This window comes from Azolla caroliniana, unplaced genomic scaffold (assembly GCF_043228905.1).
Source record: "Azolla caroliniana isolate FFs.n. ecotype wild unplaced genomic scaffold, voAzoCaro1.0.p SCAF_6, whole genome shotgun sequence".
Lineage (NCBI taxonomy): Eukaryota > Viridiplantae > Streptophyta > Polypodiopsida > Salviniales > Salviniaceae > Azolla > Azolla caroliniana.
In genome coordinates, this window is record NW_028230441.1 from 9,747,129 (window position 1) to 9,769,732 (window position 22,604).

At 38.7% G+C, this 22,604-nt stretch overlaps 1 protein-coding gene and 1 non-coding gene across 2 annotated transcripts; both read left to right on the forward strand.

Moving 5' to 3' along the window:
- Positions 1–1,317: 1,317 nt before the first annotated feature.
- Positions 1,318–1,388, forward strand: TRNAG-GCC (transfer RNA glycine (anticodon GCC)). Its single transcript has one exon. It is a non-coding gene; the product is annotated as a tRNA-Gly (tRNA).
- An 11,661-nt stretch (positions 1,389–13,049) lies between these two features.
- On the forward strand, positions 13,050–16,294 carry LOC147863032 (GDSL esterase/lipase At3g27950-like). The gene is made up of 4 exons (XM_087321376.1): positions 13,050–13,518; positions 13,729–14,141; positions 14,496–14,763; positions 15,740–16,294. Exons 1-4 carry the CDS (start codon positions 13,131–13,133, stop codon positions 15,958–15,960), a joined length of 1,290 nt encoding a protein of 429 aa, XP_087177502.1. The 5' UTR covers positions 13,050–13,130; the 3' UTR covers positions 15,961–16,294.
- The last annotated feature ends 6,310 nt before the right edge of the window (positions 16,295–22,604 follow it).

Below are 22,604 nucleotides of genomic sequence, written 5' to 3' on the forward strand. Positions count from 1 at the left end.
TTAGGATTCAGTTGTAGCTTGAAAGACATATTGCAAATCAGATTTATCGTTCATGTATGTTCATCCATACTAGTTAATCTATTAAGTTTTTGTCTTTATGTTTTGTTCCTTCCTCCACCTACTCTTTCACCTTTGCATATTCATTCACAGAAATAGACACATCTATTTGTGTGTATACTTACTTGATTCTGTTCACTTGTGTTCCTTCAGTATCCATATATGAGTTGTATTCCTATACAGGTACTTCGGTTTTCCTTTCTGTATTCATCAATGGAGGAAGGATATCATTTGGACCCATCTAAGACCCCATGAAATAGATGCCTTGTGTGTGTGTGTGTAGATATATGTATATATAGATATATAGCTTAGATCTATGTGTATATAGATGGAGATTAACATCATCAATGGAGAGAAGATATCATTTGGATTCATATCTGAGTTGCACTTGTCATTAAAATCTTAGTTGGCTTTTTGCATTCATGATTATTTTTGGTGCTATAACATGTTCTTGGTTGCACTTAAATGTAAATCGAAGCAAAAGAGAGGTGGATGGAGGTCATTAAAGAACATGTATAAGGATCAGCAATCGCTCTTATGCAGACTACAATTGATAAAGAGTGGAGTAGGCAAGTGAGATGACTCGGCCTTTGAGTCGGGAGCATCCCCAACTCACCGAATTCCACCCTCAATTAAGCAAGCTTCGAGTACAGGCAGGAAGAAGCAACTCCATTCACAAATGATCTCACTAAAGACCCCACTACAGACAGTCGGAAAAGACCCCACTAAAGCTTGAGCAGTCATATATATTACAAAGTTTTAATATAGGAAGAATCGCCTTTCTTAAACAATGAGTCAATACTATTTAAGGTTTGGATGATCGCATTATTTTCAATGTAAATTAACCATAGAAAATATATATGCTATAATGCTGGGATGACACAAGCATGCAAGAATATGAGAAGGTTGTTTACCAAGGTAGCCATGTTGTTATCAATGAGAAGGCCATGGAATAGGGATTCATAGCTTCTCAGACATTAGAATGAAAGCTATAGTTTGCGGATTGGAATTGCAGTGGAGCACTTTCGATGCACCCGGAGAAGAATGAAAATGGAAGAGGTCATGGAGGGGTGAGAGAGGTGCCAAGTCACCTTCAAATTGAGTTTCGTCTCTTTGTGCCTTGCCAAGCGTCTCAATCGCTACAAATTCATTCATTCATTCATTCTCGGTATTCCTTTCGTCTTTTTTTGGCCTTTTGTTGTTTGTGGTTCTATTGTTTCTGTAAATATAGTTAGAGTTTTTTGAGAAGAACATTGTAGGGCACTGGTGGTCTAGTGGTAGAATAGTACCCTGCCACGGTACAGACCCGGGTTCGATTCCCGGCCAGTGCAAATTTACTACTCTAAGAATGCATACTACCTTACCATCCACATTCCGAAACTCCTTTTGACAAGGTTCATTCAATCTAAGGATAGATCTAAATTTTGCCATTTCTCTTTTCACATACTCTTCAGTCCTCTCATTTCCAAGGGCACCACACTATCCAAAACTCCATTTGTTCAACAATAAGTGACTAGTAATGATTCATACCAATATATATGTGACCACTTCGTGCTTTTGTCACTTAAGTTTTCATACCAATAGGACACACACATATGTTATTCCAATGTGTGTGGTGCGTGTGTGTGTGTGTGTGTGAGAGAGAGAGAGAGAGAGAGTCGACACATAATAGACAGAAAACAAGAAAACTATAATCACAATAAAATACCAACCAACCATAATACAAGGAGAGGAGAAGGTGATTATATAGTCACCATCTCTCTAATTTCTCTTACTAGCTCTTGGGAAAGAGGTGGGGGCTTTAGTGAAGATGTTGGCAATTTAGAGGTTAGCGTTGATATGTTGCAAGTCAACATCTCTGGATAGGATGCACGCATTCTCATATAAAGTGGCAATGCACATCGATGTGCTTAGTCTGGGCCTGGAACACCGGGTTTCAAGCCAAATGAATTCTACTGAGGTTGTCGTTGTATAGGAGGATTGGATCAGCAATGTAGATGTTCAAATCCTTCAGTATCCTTTTAAGCCAAATGACTTCACATGCAGCAACGATTGCGCCCCTGTATTCTGCCTCTATGCTCGACAATACGACTATCGACAACTTTTTGCTGCTCCATGATATGGCTCCGCTGCCAAGGGAGAAGACGAATCCAGAAGTCAATCATCTATTGACTTTGTAGCCGGCCCAATTGGCATCTGTGTACCCCTCGAGTCAAATCGGCATTGCCAATTTGTAGAGGATGTTGTAACTCATAGTACCACTTACATACCTTAGCACTCGCTTGGCACAATCTAGACGAATGTCGCAAGATGTTTTAATGAATTGGCTAAGGAGGCCGATCGGATAGCTGATATCAGGTCGTGTAATGGTAAGGTAAATGAGGCTTCCGACTAGTTGCCATTAACAAGTTAGCTCGCACTCTTCTATGCCAAAGTCGACATCTAGTTTCAGGTTTCGATCAAGAGGGGTTGCCACAGATTTGCACTCAATCATTCGGAACTTATACATTAAGTTCAAAATGCAGTGTCATTGGGAGATAATGATGTTGTTCGAGGTCTCAATTACTTCTATACCAAGGACCCAGGGACTCCACTATATATAAGAAGGTTGTATCACGTGCATTCATGATATATCATTTATAAACCCCTTATACGTATGCTTTTTACTATTTTAGTGACCTATTTGTAGAAAAAATATTAATAAAAATACCCCTTATTACCAATGTTTTTTTTTATAACCACCCATTTTAAATACCCTTACATATAAATACATATACATGCACACATAGTTTCCAATCCTAGAAGGGATCAATGAACCTCCTTACAATTCATGACTCGCAAAATTATGAATGAACATTAAACATCATATGCAAATTCCTAGAAATGCTTCATCAAGTACCATATAAATTGAAACAACAATGTGTAAAGTACAAAGTAATGCACACACAATTAGGAAACATTACCCAAAAACACTAGAGGTATAACATATATAAGCCACATAGAAGTTTATTTTTATAGTTTATTGAGACATATGAAGAATATAAAGTCACGATAAAAAACAATGTAATTTAAGAAAAAACAATCTTGAACTTGACATATATATCTCAAAGAGCACACATGGAACAATCCAAATGCATATCAATAATGAAATTACTAACAAATTAACATTATGTTTGGTTTCATGGATAGACTCATACGAAGCCACAACATTATTTTTTCTTAATCACATTGATCAAACGAATGACAATATATTTTATATTTCCATTTGAAATGTAATAATCTATGCAAATATTCTTACCCAAATCAAAATGAAATAAAATAAATCATTTTGTTATTTCAATGTCTACTTAAAAAACATATTAAAATAAAGGTTACCCTCATAAATACAAACTATATATTTCCCGAGACATTATCACCTTCATAGGCCTCTTGAAGCCTTGTGGTAGCTTAGGAGATATGGGAAAAAGGTTACAAGATATTCAATGTTCATTGTAATAGTGGACTATTTTGTATATTGCCTCTAGCTACTCTAATTTTAATACCAATGGAGGATAATTTTATGTGGAAAAAAAATACAAACTATATAAATAGAAAACCCTAGGAAGTTGATTTTAGGCTATCAATTTCATATTGTTTCCATCTTCAATGTTGGACATGTATTATAACATATAACAACAAAGGCAATAAATCTTAATATACAAGGAAGTAAACCATACCTTAAAGAAATCAGAAAATATATTCGGAATACCCTAGATTTATATTTGGTTTCTACTCTTTTCTCCTTTTCCTATTATAATAAAATAAAAAGCATGAACATTAAGTTACTTTAATATATACATACTATATATGTACATGTATGCAAGTATATAATTCAAAACATCTTTAAACTATAAGTAACATTCCTACTTGCAATTCTTTGGGTTCTAGCCCAATTTTGTTTATCTTCTCTCGTAATATCACATTCCCTTAAGCCATGTGCATCGATGGAGATGTTATTATATACCAATGACACATGATTCAATATGATCCATACATCTCTGATTACTAATTGTCTTGAGGGATTATCTAGTGCATTCACAAGTTTCTTTCCATTATGGATGAAATCTTGATCATGAAGACAACTTACCATATCATTATGCATTTTACTTGTGAAGATCCAACCATCCCAAGGCAACTTATATCTTAAGCATATGCTTGGGTTAAGTAAACTTGAAGCATAATCTTTCTTCTCCTACTATCTCCATCCGATGCATGTCCAAAATTTGGCCCAATACTTGTGGAGAGGTGTTTTTATCATAGAGTTTCCACTTCATTCCATTGGCATTTTACAAAATCTGAATAGAAGCAATTACATGTACATTGTACAACCAATACTAATGATATATGTTCCATACATCATATATATTTGTATGTGGGATGCATGTGTGATGTGTGTTATGTTTCTATGTGTGTATGTATGCATATTGTATTGTATTATATGTATGGAATGTGTGTATATGTGTATATAGGTATTGCATGTATTTTATTACATGTGTATGTAGGTATGTGCGTGTATGTACATAATGTATTGTATTTTATTAATTGCATTTATTGTATATATTATTGTATGTATGGCATGTGTGATGTGTATTATGTTTGTATGTGTGTGTGTATGTTCCATACTGTCACGGACACACCATTGTGTCGTGACACATACAACATATATATATGTGTGCATATGTGTATGTACATATATTCTACACGTGTGTGTGTGTGTGTGTGTGTGTGTGTGTGTGTGTGTGTTTATGTATGTGTGCATATGTATGTATTGTATTGGCTCGTGACTAACTACTACCAAAAATTAAAGAGGGCAAGTGAGGGAATCGCGGGCGCGGACGGTGCAAGTCACTCAGCTGATGGCGCGTGCGATCTCCACCGTCCAATCTGGATAAAAAGCTGACAACGTCTGTCACTAAGAGCCCGACTCTGACACAAGGAGCCCAACTCTCTGACAACCTCTACCACCAGGAGTCCGACTCTGTCATAAGGAGCCCCGTTGTATGATAGCCTCTGTCACCAGGAGCTTGACCAACTATGAGTAGAAGCCTGACTCTCAAAAAAGTAAAAGTAATAAAGAATAATATAGCAATACAACAAAATAAAAATGAATAGGGTATTGGTTAGAGTTATCCCTAAGTTTTGCTAGGTTTATGGTTCAAATCCTTCTTCTTTTTAATTCTTTCTCTTTGGTTTTTTTTCTTCTTTGATTACTTTCTTTATTAGGGTTTCAACATTTGGTTAGTCACTTTACACTTCATTTACATTTAAGGGTCGTAATAGTGGTATTGAATTGTCATCTTTACAAGTTACAATGTGATGAATTCTTGTCTTTTGCAATTGTAGATCTTTTACCCTATGATCCTTCTAATCCGCATCTTGCCCTTAACACTTTTGCTTAAGTAAAATTAGCTCTTACCATTTGGGCTATGTTGATTGTCACTTTAATATGCAACTCACTCATGTTCCAAGTTAAGTTAACTCTCGTAATTTGGGCTTTTTCTTGATTCTTTGACTTTATACCATGGAATACTCTACCTATGGATCATGAGCCAAAACAAGAAGAAATGACACAATGACACATTCACATTTTCAAACTCACTCGTTCACTCTATTCACAATAGTATGCAACTCACTCATGTTCCATGTAAAGTTAGCTTTCATAATTTGGGCATTTTCTTGGTTCTTTGACTTTCTACCATGGAATACTACTACCTATGGATCATCAATCAACACAAGAAGAAATGACACAATAACACATTCACATTTTCAAACTTGTAGGAAGCATTGGACACCACTTGGAATTTCCAAGGTTAAATAGACATAGCAAACAACTACTAAAGAGTACAAAAAAGAGTGGCACTTATAACGTTTTAATTCCACATGAAAGATTCCCTATTAGGGTGTAAAAATAAATTTCCATACATACATCCCTCTAGAGTACTAGTATCAATATACATAATACTACCCAATTTTGAATATATACAAGGTATGCATAGAAAACCTTGCGGATGGTGAATATCATTCTCACATGCTCATCGGATGCAATAAGTATGATGCCGTACTAGAGAAGCATGATACTCAAATCCCACCAAGAAGGATGAGCATATAAGCACATTAATTACCTTCACACAATTTTTAACTACAAAATAGCAAACCCCCTTCACAAGGGATCACATATATGATGACATGTTTAATTGTTGAATGGAAAATAAGAATAGATTCTATTATACTCCATTCTCTCTTAACATTACTCAACTACAATATCTCATGATAATAGGACAAGTTTAGCATGTATTGAACTCATATGTTAGTATTCTTGTAGGATTGTCTATAAGATTGAATTGTGACCCTTTTTGAGCATTGAACAGAAAATCCTTGGTTTAACACACCCAAGATCCATACAGTAAATTAATGGCTATTCATATAAGAACATTGAGATATTACCATGATGGCCTTTTCAGTGCAGCTACATGTATAACGTAACAAAGTTGTGATTTATGTTCGCTTCACAAAGAAATATAACAATGTGAGAAAAAATGACCAAAAAGGTGTCATATAAAGATGCCCCAATATGTAGTTTTAGTTCATAGATACAAACTTGTGTAAAAAAAATATACACAGAACATAATGATTTTTGAGGATTTCAAACAGAATTTTCAACATTAACCCTTATTTGAAACTTGAAACGTAATGCCATTGAAGATCTAGTGACATTTTTTATGCATAGAGATTGATAACCTATGAGACTATATTAACAATATGTATCATGGACTAAGTATAATAAAGTGATAATCAAATAGAAGGCTTAATCCAATATCTCAAACTCCTCAAGATCTTACTCAATTTAATGTTTAATAAAGACAAATATATGAAGGCACAAGTTATTGGACTTTCCTATCAAAGAACACCAAACAAAACTATAAAACAGATCAGACTCCACATTGAGTCAGATACAACCAAAATGAGATTCAAATATTGATTTTGATATTACAAAATCCATATACATCATCATCAGTTTTGGTTATACAAAAGTAGATCATCACCCTTAGAGTAGATCATAAGTAAATCCATTGGCATAAGAGTGTATCATAAGTAAATCCATTGCATTAATCATATCCTCTAAACAAAATCCACTACATACAAAAACCGAAAAATCAAAACTTCATCCTCTGAACAGAATCAAAACTCATCAACATGTATACAAACAATTTCATATAAACAAGCTTTACATCCATGTTACAAATAAGAGGCAAGAAGAAGATACACAAGACGTATAGATGCCATATTACAAAATCAACCATTTACAACAGGCCACGATCATTCAAGTTGCCTTGGTTACAATATGCAAAAAAGGTTGGCAGCCTTGGTTCCAACGTACTAAAAAGATTTATAGCATTGTTACAAAAAATTGATACAAAAAAGCTTGATAATACACCGATATCATATATTTTATGTTACGAAGTATAACATTTCCTCCGGTTAATATATGGGAAAGCCCAAAATCCGGCATGCCCATTTGGCCAACGTTTTCGAAGGAGCTCCACATCTTCGAATCTGAACCATTGCTCCTTACCCTACACCAATGCACACATTTATTGCAGCTCTTACAATAACAAATGCCATTATTCAATGCTTGGGCCATACTTACAAAATCTGTTGAATCGGATCCAAATCACCCGATGTCTTCAAGCTGACCGTCGGTGGATTATTCAATTGGTCACAATAGACTATTGGGCTCCTCCTCAACATTTCTTCATATTGATGTTGAAATTATAACAATGCATTTATATGATACATTTGAAAAATGGAACAACTAAGTCTCTCACCATGTTAGAATATGGAACCTTGTGATCAAATGTAAATGAAAAGAAACCCTAAACGATGTAAAACATAAAAGTAACCATGAAAATACATACCTATTATTGCCTTCATTTTGATTGAATGTAGGAGGTTGGGAAGTGCTCGCTGGTGGAAAGTGGTGTGCCTCTCTGATTTTGGTGGAAAGTGGTGCTCCTCTTTGAATCTTCCCTCCAAATACCCTAAAACTCTCTTTTCAAAATAGGTTCAAAATGAGTGGTTCAGGGATTTTATAATAAGTGCTCATTAATAATGAACGAGGCTCCTTTTGACAGAGTCGGGCTCTTGGTGACAGAGGTTGTCAGGTAGCGGGGCTCCCTTTGACAGAGTCGGGCTCCTAGTTACGAAGGTTGTCAGACAACAAGGCTCCTAGTCGGGCTCCCCAATAAGTGACGATTTCTTCGCGCGTTTTTTTTCCCCACATCGGACGGTGCAAATCGCATGTGCCCTCGGCTGAAGTGTATTTTATAAAGTGTATTTTATTGGACATCGGGGTAGTTTGGTAAATTTGGAACTTTCAGGGGCATTCTGGTAAATAGACGAACTTTCAGGGGTATCCCGGTACTTTTCCCTATATAAAATATGTTTGTAAGAATGTGTAAGTATATATGTAAATTTGTAATATGTAATATGCATATATGAATGTCAATATATATGGTTGATTCTCCTGAAAATATCCTTTCATTAGTTATAAACAATTGTTACAAGAATCTTTAAAAAAAAACAGTTGTTACAAGAATGTTGACCTATCGTCAAGTTTCCCTTAGTATGTTACACTCTTCCTTGGGTCCCAATCCCTAAAGGATAGATAGTACATATGGTAATATATATTTGTATATATATTTATGTTTAATCAATATGCATGTATAAATGGGTGTAGTGTTTATTTTCAAATCTTTATTAATACCCTTATATATACATTTTGTATATCAGTGATTAATTTAAACCCCTTTTGATGAACTCATGTGCTATCATACAATTTTTGACAGTGAAGCCCCCGGGACCAAGGAAGTAATGGAGCTCCGTCATATCTTTCATTTCGAATCGACTGAAGAGGAGCTTCTTGGTGTTATTGATATCGGCAATGTGCTCTCCTTCAATGACCAACTCGTCAACATATATTATAATGAATAGATGTCCTCTAGAATCGCTCCAAATGAACAGGGAATTGTTAGATTTGAACATTTTGAAGCTTGCTTGAGGATGTAGAGAGAAGCTTTTCGAGTTGGCATATAACAGTCGAATGCGTACTCAACTTGAAGTCGGGTGGTTGTACCATGTACACCTCTTCTTCTAATTAACCTTGAAGAAAAGTGTTCTTAGAAAAGAACAAGAAAAAGATGATGAAGAAGAAATTGCACAAGGAGACAGAAAGAGGAGCAGACAAACAAGGAGCGGATGAAGATAGACAGGAAGACATAGAATATACTCTAACTAACAAAACTATATTAAAACTTATTATAGCAATACAGAACGATATTGTTACAATGCTCTCAATCCCTTTTTATAGGCGACCTGAGAGACTTTACCAAGGTATTACAGTTGACGTTCGAAAAGATCCTATATTAATTGTCCTATTTTTTCTACTTGGTGATATTAATAATTGTTCGACTATCTCCTTTCACACTTGTTCGCTACAACTACAACTACAACTACTATCTCGACTATCATTATACTAGTTAGTTTGTAGACTTTGACTAGCTTGGTCGATTGATCCAACCAGCTAACACATGGCAAGCCTATGGGACAGTGTGTTGCATGGTCGAACCTACAAAAATGGCCTAGTCGCCGACCTCCTCAAAAATTTCCAAAATATTCGACTCATCCTATGTCGAATCCTCGTCGTCCCCAAAATGGAGCTCTTCTTGCTCGTCGTGATCTTGTCTCTCCTCCTTTGACTCTTGTTGCTGTGTTGGTGCCGACTGCTCTGTATCTTCTACTTCCTCTAGTTCCATCGTTGGTATGAGGTCATATTCAGCTTGCTAGTCGTCTTGAGTGGTTTTGACCAATGGCTCCTCTTGATTGTAGGCCGGTTGGGGACTAGGAAGGTGTGGTGGCTCAAAAGGCTATGGCCTTGGTTCCTCTAGGATACTTGCTTCCGATTTGATATCTAATGTTGCCTCCATCAGTTGTTCTTAACCCTTTTGATTGTGTCCCCGGTTCCAATGGTGGTGTCGGCAGTCGGTGGGTGACCTTGTCTTCGTCCTCTCTTTCGTCTTTGTTAGCGTGTAGGTGCTCCTTTTTGTATGTTTCAGGAGTGAAAGCAAGTTGGAGGTGTTTGTCTTCAAATTCCTCCAACATCCTCCGAATTTCGGTACAATGGCCTTGAGCGAGAGCTTGAAAGTCCTCTAGCATTTCTTAACGAATGGAAGTGATGCTTGCCTCGTCGAGCTTGTAAAAGTCGTGGCCTTCCTTTCGTCGGTTTTCTTGGTCGGCATGAAATAACTGAAGTTCGACCACATGCTTAGACTAGTCTTTCCACCCTTTGTCTAATGTTTCGGCAACCCGCTTATTCATCCATTGTCTCTGTGCTTGGATGATCGACCAAATTCACCCATTGCCTAAACCCAGCAGATGTTCTAGCGCCTTAATCCGCTCGTTCAAGGTATCAAATTTATGATCATGTTGGGCTTTGATCAGTTGAACCGATGTGTCCATGCAATCTCTTTCTTTTTCTTGGGCTTCGTTGAGCATTTGTAGTTGCCGGCTAAAACGTTGTTGCTCCAAGTCTAATTCTTGCCAACATTGCTCAAGACCCCTATTGAATCATTCATAATGCTCTATACAAATGCCTTATTGAACATTAATTTGCATTCTGAGATCTGTGATTATGTGCAGTTGTCGTCCCACCGGGCGTGCCAAATTTTCTGTTGTCTTGGTCAACAAATACAAAGGATCGAACACATTCTGTCAATGAGATTGTGGTTGGAGATTGGAGTCGTTCAACTTTGCTAAATGATTACTTAAACACAATCAACATAAACACATATACTCAGATTACCATACTTAATCACTGTTGTTACGAAAATACTAACTAAAGTACGATCGATGGTCAACTATACGTATTCAGAGCAAGAGAAATTCAAGACATGAAATAGTACTTCAAGACATAGAATATACTCTAACTAGCAAAATTATATTGAAAACTTATAACAATACAGACCGATATTGTTACAGTGCTCTCGGCCCTATTTTATAGGTGGTCTGAGAGACTTTACCAAGATATTACAATTGTCGTTCGGCAAGATATTTTTTCTACTTGGCGATAATAATAATTGTTCGACTATCTCCTTTCACGTTTATCTACTATGACGAAGACTATGACTACGACTACTATTTCGACTATCATTATACTATTTTTTCGACCTATATATTTTGACTAGCTTGGTCGGTCGATCCGACCAGCTAACAATGTACATATAAAAACCCCACCCATGGGACATGAAATATAACAATAGAAGAAGTTCCTCTCTAAAATTGCTCTCTCTCTCTCTCTCTTTTTATCGCCTTAGTGGTAAGTTGTTAGCACTACAAGCATTGTGTTCTAGGTTCGAAACCCAACTTCCTCACCTCTCTATTATATACTTCTTATATATCTCTTAATTCACTAGATGCCACTGTGGAATGTAGGGGTTGAACCCATGACCACGTGGTCTCCATTGGGCAACCTTACCAATTGAGCTACATCCATCTGGGATTCTCTCTCTCTCTCTCTATCTCTTAATTCACTAGATGCCACTGTGGAATGTAGGGGTTGAACCCATGACCACCTGGTCTCCATTGGGCAACCTTACCAATTGAGCTACATCCATCTGGGATTCTCTCTCTCTCTCTCTCTCTCTCTCTCTCTCTCTCAAAATAGAACGTCGAGATCGTCCCAAATACAAAATAACTTTGTGTGTGCGCGTGCGTAAAGGACCTTTTTTTATGAACGTGTCATAACTAACTATCCTCCTGCTTGGTATCTCCACATCTCAACCTCTTTTGTGGCGGTGTGTGTTTGTGTGTGCGCGCGTGTTTGGAAACTGGATATAGGGCATCATCTATGACAATTATATTATGGATGTGTGAAAAATGGAAGGGTAGTAATTTTAAATAAGTCTTAACACTCTTTTGTTGTTCTGATTCCACCCTTACTACTATCTAACTTCGGCACTGTGCATTGGGGCCCGTTAATAGTTTGATGAAATGTTTGTTTAGTGACAGCCTCATGGAGGTTTCTATGTCGGTCATTTAAAGAAGAATACGACACGTGTACAGGAATTTCAAGGAATGAGTGGGTAAATATTTACCACCCCATCATATTCAATCACATAATGGATGGTATTTCACGTTTCTTGTGGACAATAAAGTTGCGTGTGGAGAGAGTGTTGTGCATTTAGTTGGCTTTACGTTCCCTTTGATCTGCCAGAAGAAAGTTTCCAAAGAATGCATATAAAGTTATGGATGTAGATTGATTGAAGGCGTGAGGGATGACTGATTTTTTCAAACAAACCCATCACAATGATAATTAGGGTGGTTCTTGGGCATGATTGCTCTTATTACTATGCATATATGCATGGACTGGAGGGAGGGAGTATTAGTATGTACATGTATACTATGTAGTTGTTACTCTCAGTCGCATATCATATCATATCATATCATGCATAAATACATACAGAATAAATATATCATCAGCAGTTACTACTGCGCCACCCGTCCTTGCATCCTTCCTTCCTTCCTTCCATGGAAGCTTGAACCAAGGAAGTAACGCAAAATGAATTAGCAGCCGGTTTAGGGACAAAACACACACACACACACACACACACTCACTCACTCACTTACTCACCACTCTAGTAGCTCGCCAAAAAGAGAAGAAAAGAGTATGTAGTGAAAAAAAAAAGAGAGGGACGGAGAAACAGCAGCCTCCCTCCCTCTCCTCGTACAAAAAAGGTTAAATTTATTAAAAGCAAGCAACCACATGTTAAATTACATCGGGAAGTCAGTCTCACCCACCAACCACATTTGAACGGAAATTACTCCATTCCCTTTTTCTGCCCCCTCTCTCTCTCTCTCTCTCTCTCTCTCTCTCTCTGTGTCTATGTGTTTGACGATTGTATATGTATGAATGTATGTATGTATAATACAGACCATGCGGCGTGCATCATAGCCGCTATCTCGTGGATCTATAATAGAAAATGGGAGGCCAGAATAGTGGTAAAAGTCGCACCCTACTACTACTCCTACTCCCTCCTCATGTGAATCTGTTAATTCTACTACTCTTACCACCACCCTCCATCCTTAGTGCTGAATCTGTTATTGTTGTTGATGGATCCACGATTGCTGATGCCCGCATTATATCATCATCAGCTGTAACTATGCCTTCTTTTGGAGGAGGAGGAGGTACCAACAACAACAACAACAACATTCCGGCAGTTTTCGTATTCGGTGACTCGCAGAGCGATACCGGGAACGGATGGTTTGTTAACCGTCTCACCGCCTTCATTCCTCCTTTCGGGGAGACATTCCCTGGATATCCCTATGGCCGATTCTCTGACGGTCGGACCTTTGTCTCCGACTTCCTAGGTATATAACTCATAAATTATTATTATTGTACACCGGCTCATGAAGGAATGAATGCATCCATCTCAGTGAGTTGAATGATATATATATATCTATATGTAGCAGGCTAGTCAGTCTGCAAGTCTATATTTATATTTTCTGATGCCTATCTGGACTATTTGTTGTTTATATATATATCTGTCTGTGTGCTGTGTGCTGTACTGTGCTGTGCAGCCGAGCATCTGGGGCTTCCGCCTGTAAATCCATGGCTTAACGTCTTCCTCAACTTTGAGCATGGCGCAAATTATGCGATCCCTGGGGCAACCGCCTTAGCATCAATGCCATTTCCGCTGGCGACGCAGGTCGCATGGCACCTGGACCTCGTTCATGAGGTGTACAACAACAGGACCACATCCTCCTCATCAACGAGGATGATGCTGTTGGAGCTCCAGAAACAGAAACATGAGAGCCAAGAACGTCGGAAATGGTTACCCACTGTTGAATCACTGGGCGACGCACTGTACGTGATAGAGATCGGAGGATTAGATTACAGGATTGACGAGTCTGATGTCGCTTATTCTTCTCCGGAGCTGGTAAATGCCACAATTGTGCCCCTCGTTGTGGACGAAATACGAATAGCGTTGGAGGTATAAATCAATATATATATAATGATGATGATTTATTTATACATACTACATACTACTTACTATATTATTGTAAATTGTAATGTTGGGTTCTCCACTTCTTATATATTTGTATTTATTTTATAGACATCATTATGTATTAGTTAGTGTGACTTTTAATTTGAGGAAGGCCCTAAAGGTATGTATATATATATATATGTATAAATTATAATGTATGTATGTATGTATGTATGTATGTATGGGCATATAAAAGTGGTTGCTCCCTCCCTTAGGGAGTCCAATAATTGAGAATTGACCTAAAACCTTGGGTTTTATTTTGTTGTTCAAATGCTTTTGGCTGATAACCATGAAAGACAGACACTCTACAATGGAGGGGATGCCAAGAAGTTTGTGGTCGTCGGCGTGGGAGCCAAAGGATGCCATTCTGTCACATTGGCCCTTTTCCCGAATATGCCCCGAGATTCTCGTGGTTGTGTTAAGCCCATTGACGACATCTCATGGAACAGCCGCCAACAAACGCTCGTGATGCTTGAAAACCTTCACCAACTACACCCCGACGCCAATTACAATTTTGTTGATTTGTACTCGGCCACCCACTATATCATTGACCATAGAGACGAGTTTGGTAATCATGCACTTCCATCCATACATTTCAAGCATATGTTATTCATCATTGTCATGTACAATAGGTAATGATATCGACCAATAAGGGAAATGTATCTACTATATCTAGCAAGATAGATCAATACCATATAGAGAAGACTAGACTAGGTTTTCTAGCATCCAAGGTATGGAACCAAATAAACATATGTAATAATCATCTTATATGTTTCTCTTTTAGAAGAAGGGGGGGGGGGGGGGGGCTATGACTCTGTAGTACATGAAAACATGCACGTGTTCCCATAGGTGGCTATTTGCGTATGACTCTTAAATTGTCATGCACATCTAGTTCCGAGTCATTCTCGTGAATTATCTTATTCACTGAGCATGCAAGAAGTAAGTAATATTCATCATCATCATCCTCTGACGCTACTAGTAGGTTTTCATTGCATTCTTCACATTAGGGTGATGATGCCATGATGCTACCTTAACACCTAACTTTATGTGACCAAGTTTCAAAATGTGTTAAAGACTCTAATGCCAGTAGTAAAATTTACATTGGGAGGTTCACATTTGCAATGGTATATTCCTATGTTGTCATTTTGGCATATATTGCCCTAGATGATGTGCTCATTCCTAAAGACTTACATATATGTATGGAATACATGTAGTTCGTTGTGGGATGTCCCAATTATGCATACTTTATGCCATTACACTTGTGTAATACAAGCTAAAAAATGATACATTAGTTTTTTATTATTGATTACGACGACTACTCCCATTTTGAAAACAAACAAACCTGACTCTTTTCGAATAAGTAATGCTTGACACTAATCCCATGCCTCAAGTGTTTGGCAATTTACACTAATTTGGATAGTCGTACATGTTTTATACTTGTAAATAAATGATCAGATTAAGGTATCACGTAAAGAAAATAATGCCCTCTAAATTAATCTTTAAGTACGTGATTTTGAATCATAACATTTCCCTTCGCATTGCAGGATTCACCAATCCCTTCGATGCTTGTTGTGGTGCTGGGAATAGATATCCATACGGATATAATGACACAATTTTCGAATGCTCAAATGTGACAGAATCATTGTATGTCTGTCCGAACCCAATAAACTACATATCCTGGGATGGTACTCATTACACAGATAGCTTCAATTTTCAAGTGTTTAATCAAACATTTCTAACTGGAACCTTCATGTATTCTATATAGGTGGGATTGTCTCTATCGTAAATGTATTAAATAAATGAATAAATTTGGACGATGCCATCACATTATGATGTCATGAATAAAAACAATTTTTTATCACCTCATCGTCCCTAGTTCTTAAGTTGTAGACAAAAGTATCTGAGAACATAAATAACGTGATAGTGCAATCACATTAAGATCTCTTGAATAAATCCCATTTTTCTATCACCTCGCCATCTCCCAATATAATTGTTTTGACATGAATTTCATAAACCGAAATAATATAAAATTTTATTTACTTAAGCTATACATTATTTAATTAGAAATAATAAATATTAGAAGATTATAAACTAAGCTTTCATGGTTAGATAATACATATGAAAAGTTAGTGAGTACAACCATTTACAATAATATATTGAACATAATGAACCCATCGCAATTAGATATCGATTTATTTCCTCTTAACATCTCCCCTAAGTTATATGAATATTCTTCTCTCTCTTTCTCTAACTGTTACGTGGAAGACTGATCGGGACAACCTATACCTTCCGAGTTTCGGTGTCGTGAAGATCCGTCACTAGGTGCGGATCATGAGGTGGAACCATCGGGGTCCTGGACCAGAAGGATTCGAAGCTTCCACTAGTTTAGCGAGAAAGTATTTAAGATAGATTGAAAGAGAGAGATTGATATGGCGAGAGAGAGGTAGAGAGAGAGATTAAGATTGAACCCTTGACTTTAGACTTAAGAAACAAGATATACCATCAATTGGATAATGAATTTTCTTCTTCTTAAATTCTTGATTAATACATAGCTCCCTGCTTGATTCCTCCACTCTTTCATGGATGCCCCCATGCATATGGTGCATGTGAGGGTGCAAGACTTGCACACAATGCATGAAATGCATGCAATGCGCACAATGCATGCTTGACATGTCATCATCAAAGCTCTCACACATGAGAATTTACATGTAACATTGGTGATAAAAATATAACCCTTAAAGCTCTATCCCTTGAGGCATTCGGGGCATATATTCGAACAAAATCATATGTCTCACCATTTATCATGCATTGCATAACCATCAACCTCCCACGTTGATCATTATAGGCATCTGTAGGATTTAGCTCATGTTTTCTTATCATAAGCACTCTAGATGTTGTACCTTGACTTGCATAGGAGATGTCAAAACCTCCAAATGAACCAACTTGACCACTGAATTCAACTTGTTTATGTTCTTGAACACAAATTACATCTGCTTGAGAAGAGGTAATATAGTTCCAAAATAGTTTCCATTTACTAGGGTTACAAAGACCCCGTATATTGAAGGAGACACATTTGACTTGTTGATGCATGATTAATATGGTTGAAGATATAAAACAAAGCAAAATACTAAGCTGATTGCATATTAGTATCACCGCCATGCTTATTTGCATGAAGACTAATATCTAAATTTGATCCATCTTTGTAAATGTCCACCTATGAGCCTCTACGCACCCTTTTCTAGGCTTCTAAGACTGAAGAGAGCATTGAAGCATTAACCCGTAAAGATGAACCTTGATTCTCAAGTGTGTGAGTGTAGTTCCTCACCACCACATGTGTCTTTCTTCTAAAGGATTTCTTAGATATTTGCAAAGGAAGTATGTATTAAGATAAACAAATACAAGCTATAACTTACTTAGAGGACTCGAGAGTGGTTTCGAACCAGAATGGTTCGACAAGAGTGAGGGGGCTTCATTATATAGTGGGTCATGGAGCATTCAAAGGTTTTCTAGAATGTTCGAGGAAATTCTAGGAAGTTCTAGAATGTTCTAGGGTACTACCGATTATGATATTATGTAACCATGTAATAAATATGTGTATTAGACAACTTGATGTTTCATCAAAGAGTTGATTTAATTTACCACAAAAGCACTTATTCCTAAAAGAGAGGAGGGCGTAGGTTCAAGTCTTGTCAAAGCAACTTTGGCAAGTTCAAATTATATAAGCATTTTTTAATCAATTAATTATCTTTCCTCGACAACTTCGCATTTATCTCCCTCCCATTGCACCATCTGTGATTATGCTTTGTCATACTGATCATTCCTGAGTCACAAAACCCCGACGGTTGTGACACACGACCACAATCTTTATGACACCGAAACTCGAAGATCTCTCCCCTCTTGGAGCTCCGATTAAGATCTTTTCTTCTATATAATTTTCAATCTACTTATCTGTCTTTTGCCTTCGAGAACATTCTATGTAACAGAGCCAAGATTTTCTTGTTGTGCTTACACCCCATGAACTTATTGTTATTTACAAAATTTTAACGTAATTTATATTTCCATTATCTTGTGCCAATCCTTGTTTAAAATCATTATTGGGAGTGTGTTAGGATTTTCGGCAAAGAATTATGAGCTTGGGAGGCAAAGTTACAACTGGGGGGAGTTGAAACCGACATGTCGTGTCCATTGGAAGGCACCCATGGGCAAGAGCGGGACATAATTTCCGTAACTACCCTACTCCATGAGGGAGGGTTAAATTATTACAAAAAAAATTCAACCCCCACCCTCCCCTCAAGAGGGTTAAAAAGTAAAAACAATCACAATAAAATACAAAAAATAATACAAAAAAAACTCAATTAACAAAAGAAAAAAGAAAAAAAGAAACAACATTTGGAAGTAGCAACGGGCTTGGTTCAGGTTTTTGGTCTTGAAACCAAACCACACCATTTATTCATAATAAAAACCAAACCAAACCATTTAAAAACTATGAAGCCATTTAAACTAAACCGTTTACAAAAAATTTAGACCTAAACCAAACCATTTTACCATAAATCAAAACCAAACGAACCCATTTTACTGAATGCAACCAAAAACCTTTAACACATCAATGTTTTTGCAAAGTTTTTTAGAATGAGATGAACAAAGGATTATCTAATGTTACACTCGATATAACATGATATTTTATTGTGCATTCCATACAAGCTACCCTAATGCATACAAAAAGTGAGAAGTATACAACAATGAGAAGCAAGTGAAATCTTTCTTTCACACTCATGACTAATAAGATCATCATATTTATTATAAATTTGTGTAAGAATGACCCGAAAGATGCAAGATATTGATCTCTTTGGTCTAATACGAATATTAAATATCAGCATAAGAATTCTATTTGACTATGCTTTTAGTTGTTTGCCTAGTTCAGCTTATGGTAAACAGTTTCAAGATTGATTTGTATGCTCTATCTAAAACAGAATCAAAGATTATACATAATAAACAGAACCAAAGATTAGTACTAGAGAGCGGCGGAGACAGAAAAACAAAAATTTACACCACATTTTCAATGTTTTTTTTTTCTTCCAAAAAAAACTCCTTCCATTAGTTATAAAATTTTACAAATGAGATGATTATGTACAAATCCCTGAAGGGACGCGATAGTTCCATCTTATGTGGATGCCCACTGACTCAAGAAAGGGAGAGGACGACCATTGTTGGATGAAGGCTATTCATTGTCATTGAACTCCCTCGGGGCCGCCCTTAAGGCCATCATATTGGCTCTTTAGAGTGGATACAATTTCACTCCATATCTCTTGTAGTAACCTTGTTGGATTTGCGGTTTGGTTGGAGAAGACTTGCCTACATCGTTGTTTCCATAGAATCCAAAGGGTTATTGGGTTGACCAATTCCAGCACCTCTTGAGATTTGTCATTAAGAGGAGTGGAGTGGACATTGCCGCTAGAGGAGAAAAGTACTAACAGGAATGTGCGGAATAATGCTCGGCCACAACTGAGACTTCAATCACTTCGTTAGAATCACAACCACAGAAGAAATGGGCAATGAGGGTAAATGCACATATACACAATCAATATGAGAGAGGGTACACAGTAAGTTAACGTGGAAAACCCTGAGAGGGAAAAACCACGGGAGCCCACTGGCTCCAAACTATCACTATGTAAGAAGAATACAACAAGAAGAGCATAGAGGCAACGACCTCGTACTCTCGATCTTCGCCTGGTGGCGGTTGCAACAGAGACACGCTCTGTATCGCTCTCTCTCTCTCTCTCTCTCTCTCTCTCTCTCTCTTTCTCTCTCTCTTTCTCTGCTACACTCTATACCGCAGTTACACCGATAACACTATACAAAATAATGACAACCCTACACACGAAGAGTTTGCCCTAGGTCATATTTATACTAATATGACTTTCGGGCTATTTACAAATATAGCCCCAGTGGGCTCCCTGGAACATATTTACATATATGTCCCTTCATCCGGTGAGAGGTTCTCACTGGGCCTGCATCATCCGGTTCTCACCGGGTCTTCCTTGCCGGGTACTCGTATCCCATCCGGAGGGACCAAAATCCTAACAAACTCCTCCTTCACTCTGACATGGGATGCCTCGTCAATTCGATCCGCTTCCGGCATGCATCCAGCTTTCGGGTGTTAGCACTTTGGTCAGCATATCTGACCCTTTCTCCTCCGTGTGGATCTTCATCAGCGCGAACTCTCGATCTTCCACTCGCTCCCGGATCCAGTGGTACCTCCGCTGGATGTGCTTGGTCCTGGAATGATACGCCGCGTTCTTTGCAAGGTGGATGGCACTTTGACTGTCGCAATAGAGCCGGTATTCCTCTTGCCGGATCCCTAGCTCTTTGATGAAGTCCTTCATCCATAGTATTTCCTTGCCAGCTTCCATAGCTGCCATGTACTCTGCTTCCGTGGTTGACAACGCAACCGTCTTCTGCAGCCTTGACTGCCACGAAACAACTCCCCTTGCATATGTTATAACATATCCGGATGTTGACCGTCTGGTATCCACATCAGCCGACATATCCGAATCTGTGAAACCGTCAAGTTGGGGTTTACCAGAGCCGAATCAGAGGCACATACTTGAGATGCCTTTCAAGTACCAGAGTATCCATTTTACCGCATTCCAGTGCTCCTTGCCGAGGTTGCTCATAAACCGGCTCACCACTCCGACTGCTTATCCGATATCCGGTCGGGTACACACCATTGCGTACATTAAGCTCTCGACGTCAGAGGCATATGGTATTTTCATCATATCCGCCTTCTCTGCCTTCGACTTCGGGCTTTGCTTACCGGATAACCTGCAGTTTGTCGGGAGTGTCGATCCGACCGGTTTAGCATCTGACATGTTGAACCGCTGAAGCACCTTTGTCACGTACTTCTCCTATGACAGCCACAATTGCTTCTTTGACTAGTCGCAGATGACATGCATCCCCAATATCTGTCTTGCCGAACCCAAGTCTTTCATTGAGAAGGTCCGGTTCAGAGCCTTCTTCAACATCTGTATGTTGACTTGGTGTCGTCCGACGATCAACATGGCTTCCATGTACAGGAGCAATATCAAGAAGTCTCCTCCGTCGAATTTCTTCACAAATACGCAGTGATCAGTCTGTGTCTTGTGGTATCCTTGATCCGTCATGAAGGAGTCGAACTTCCGGTACCATTGCTGGGGAGCCTGCTTCAAACCATAGAGGCTCTTCTTCAACCGGCAAACCAAGTGCTCCTTCCCTTTCTTCACAAATCCCTCCGGTTGCTACATGTAGATCTCCTCTTCGAGGTCGCTGTGAAGGAATGTCGTCTTCACGTCTAACTGCTCTACCTTGAGGTCCATGCTTGCCGCTATGCTCAACACCGTCCGGATGGACGTCATCTTTACTACCGGGGCAAATATCTCGTCAAAGTTCACACCCTTCTTTTGCTGGAACCCCTTCACTACGATCTTGGCTTTGTATCTGTGGGGGTTACCGGCATCTCCCGGTTTTAGCTTGTACACCCACTTGTTTCGGAGTGCCCTCTTCCCTTTCGGAAACTCCACCAATTCATACGTGTGGTTCTCATGCAAGGAATCCATCTCGTCCTGCATGGCACTCAACCATTTGCGGCTATGGGTGTCATTCTTCGCATCTTCGAAGCTTTCCGGCCCCCCCTCATCGGTCAGCAACCGGAAATCTCCGGGGGGCTCTTCTTTCCCGGAGAGGATATCTCCGTCTTTGGTATTCGGCAACCGGCTCCTCTATTTGTTCTTCATCTGAATCCGATTCGGGGTCTTGGCCGGTTCCGATTTCATCTTCCTCTTGTTCTTCTGCCGGTTCGGTATCCTCACCGTAACCGGCCAGTTCTTCGAGTGTCAACCGACTCTTAGCCAGGTAGGTTCGAATCTCATCGGTCTGATTCTTACCGGTCGACTCAGAGCTCATTATCTTCTTCTCTAGCTCCCAGTCGGCAAGGGTTTTGTCCTCCATGAAGATAATATCTCGACTCCGGAAAACCTTCTTGTCGACCGGATCCCACACTCGGTAGCTGAACTCATCATCGCCGTATCCGACGAATATGCATGGCCGGGTTTTTGGGTCCAACTTTCCTCTCCGGTCCTTAGAAACATGCACGTACACGAGACACCTGAACACCTTCAGATGCCGGTAGGACACTTCCTTACCGGTCCACATATTTTGCGGCGTGTCTCCATCCAAGGGCACTGAGGGTGATCTGTTTATTACATACGTCGTTGTCGACAACACCTCAACCCAAAACATCTTGGGTAGCTTAGCATGTGCTAGCATACTCCAGACCCTCTCCATTATCGTCTGGTTCATCCTCTCGGCCAGCCCGTTGAGTTCCGGTGTCTTCGGCACGGTCAATTCGAGCCGGATTCCCTTCGAGCGGCAATA

Coding starts and splice junctions, on each gene's coding strand:
- LOC147863032 (XM_087321376.1), top strand. CDS start 13,131: ATGGGAGGCCAGAATAGTGGTAAAAGTCGCACCCTACTACTACTCCTA. Junction 13,519..13,728: donor CTTTGTCTCCGACTTCCTAG/GTATATAACTCA, acceptor TGTGCTGTGCAG/CCGAGCATCTGGGGCTTCCG. Junction 14,764..15,739: donor TGACCATAGAGACGAGTTTG/GTAATCATGCAC, acceptor TTCGCATTGCAG/GATTCACCAATCCCTTCGAT.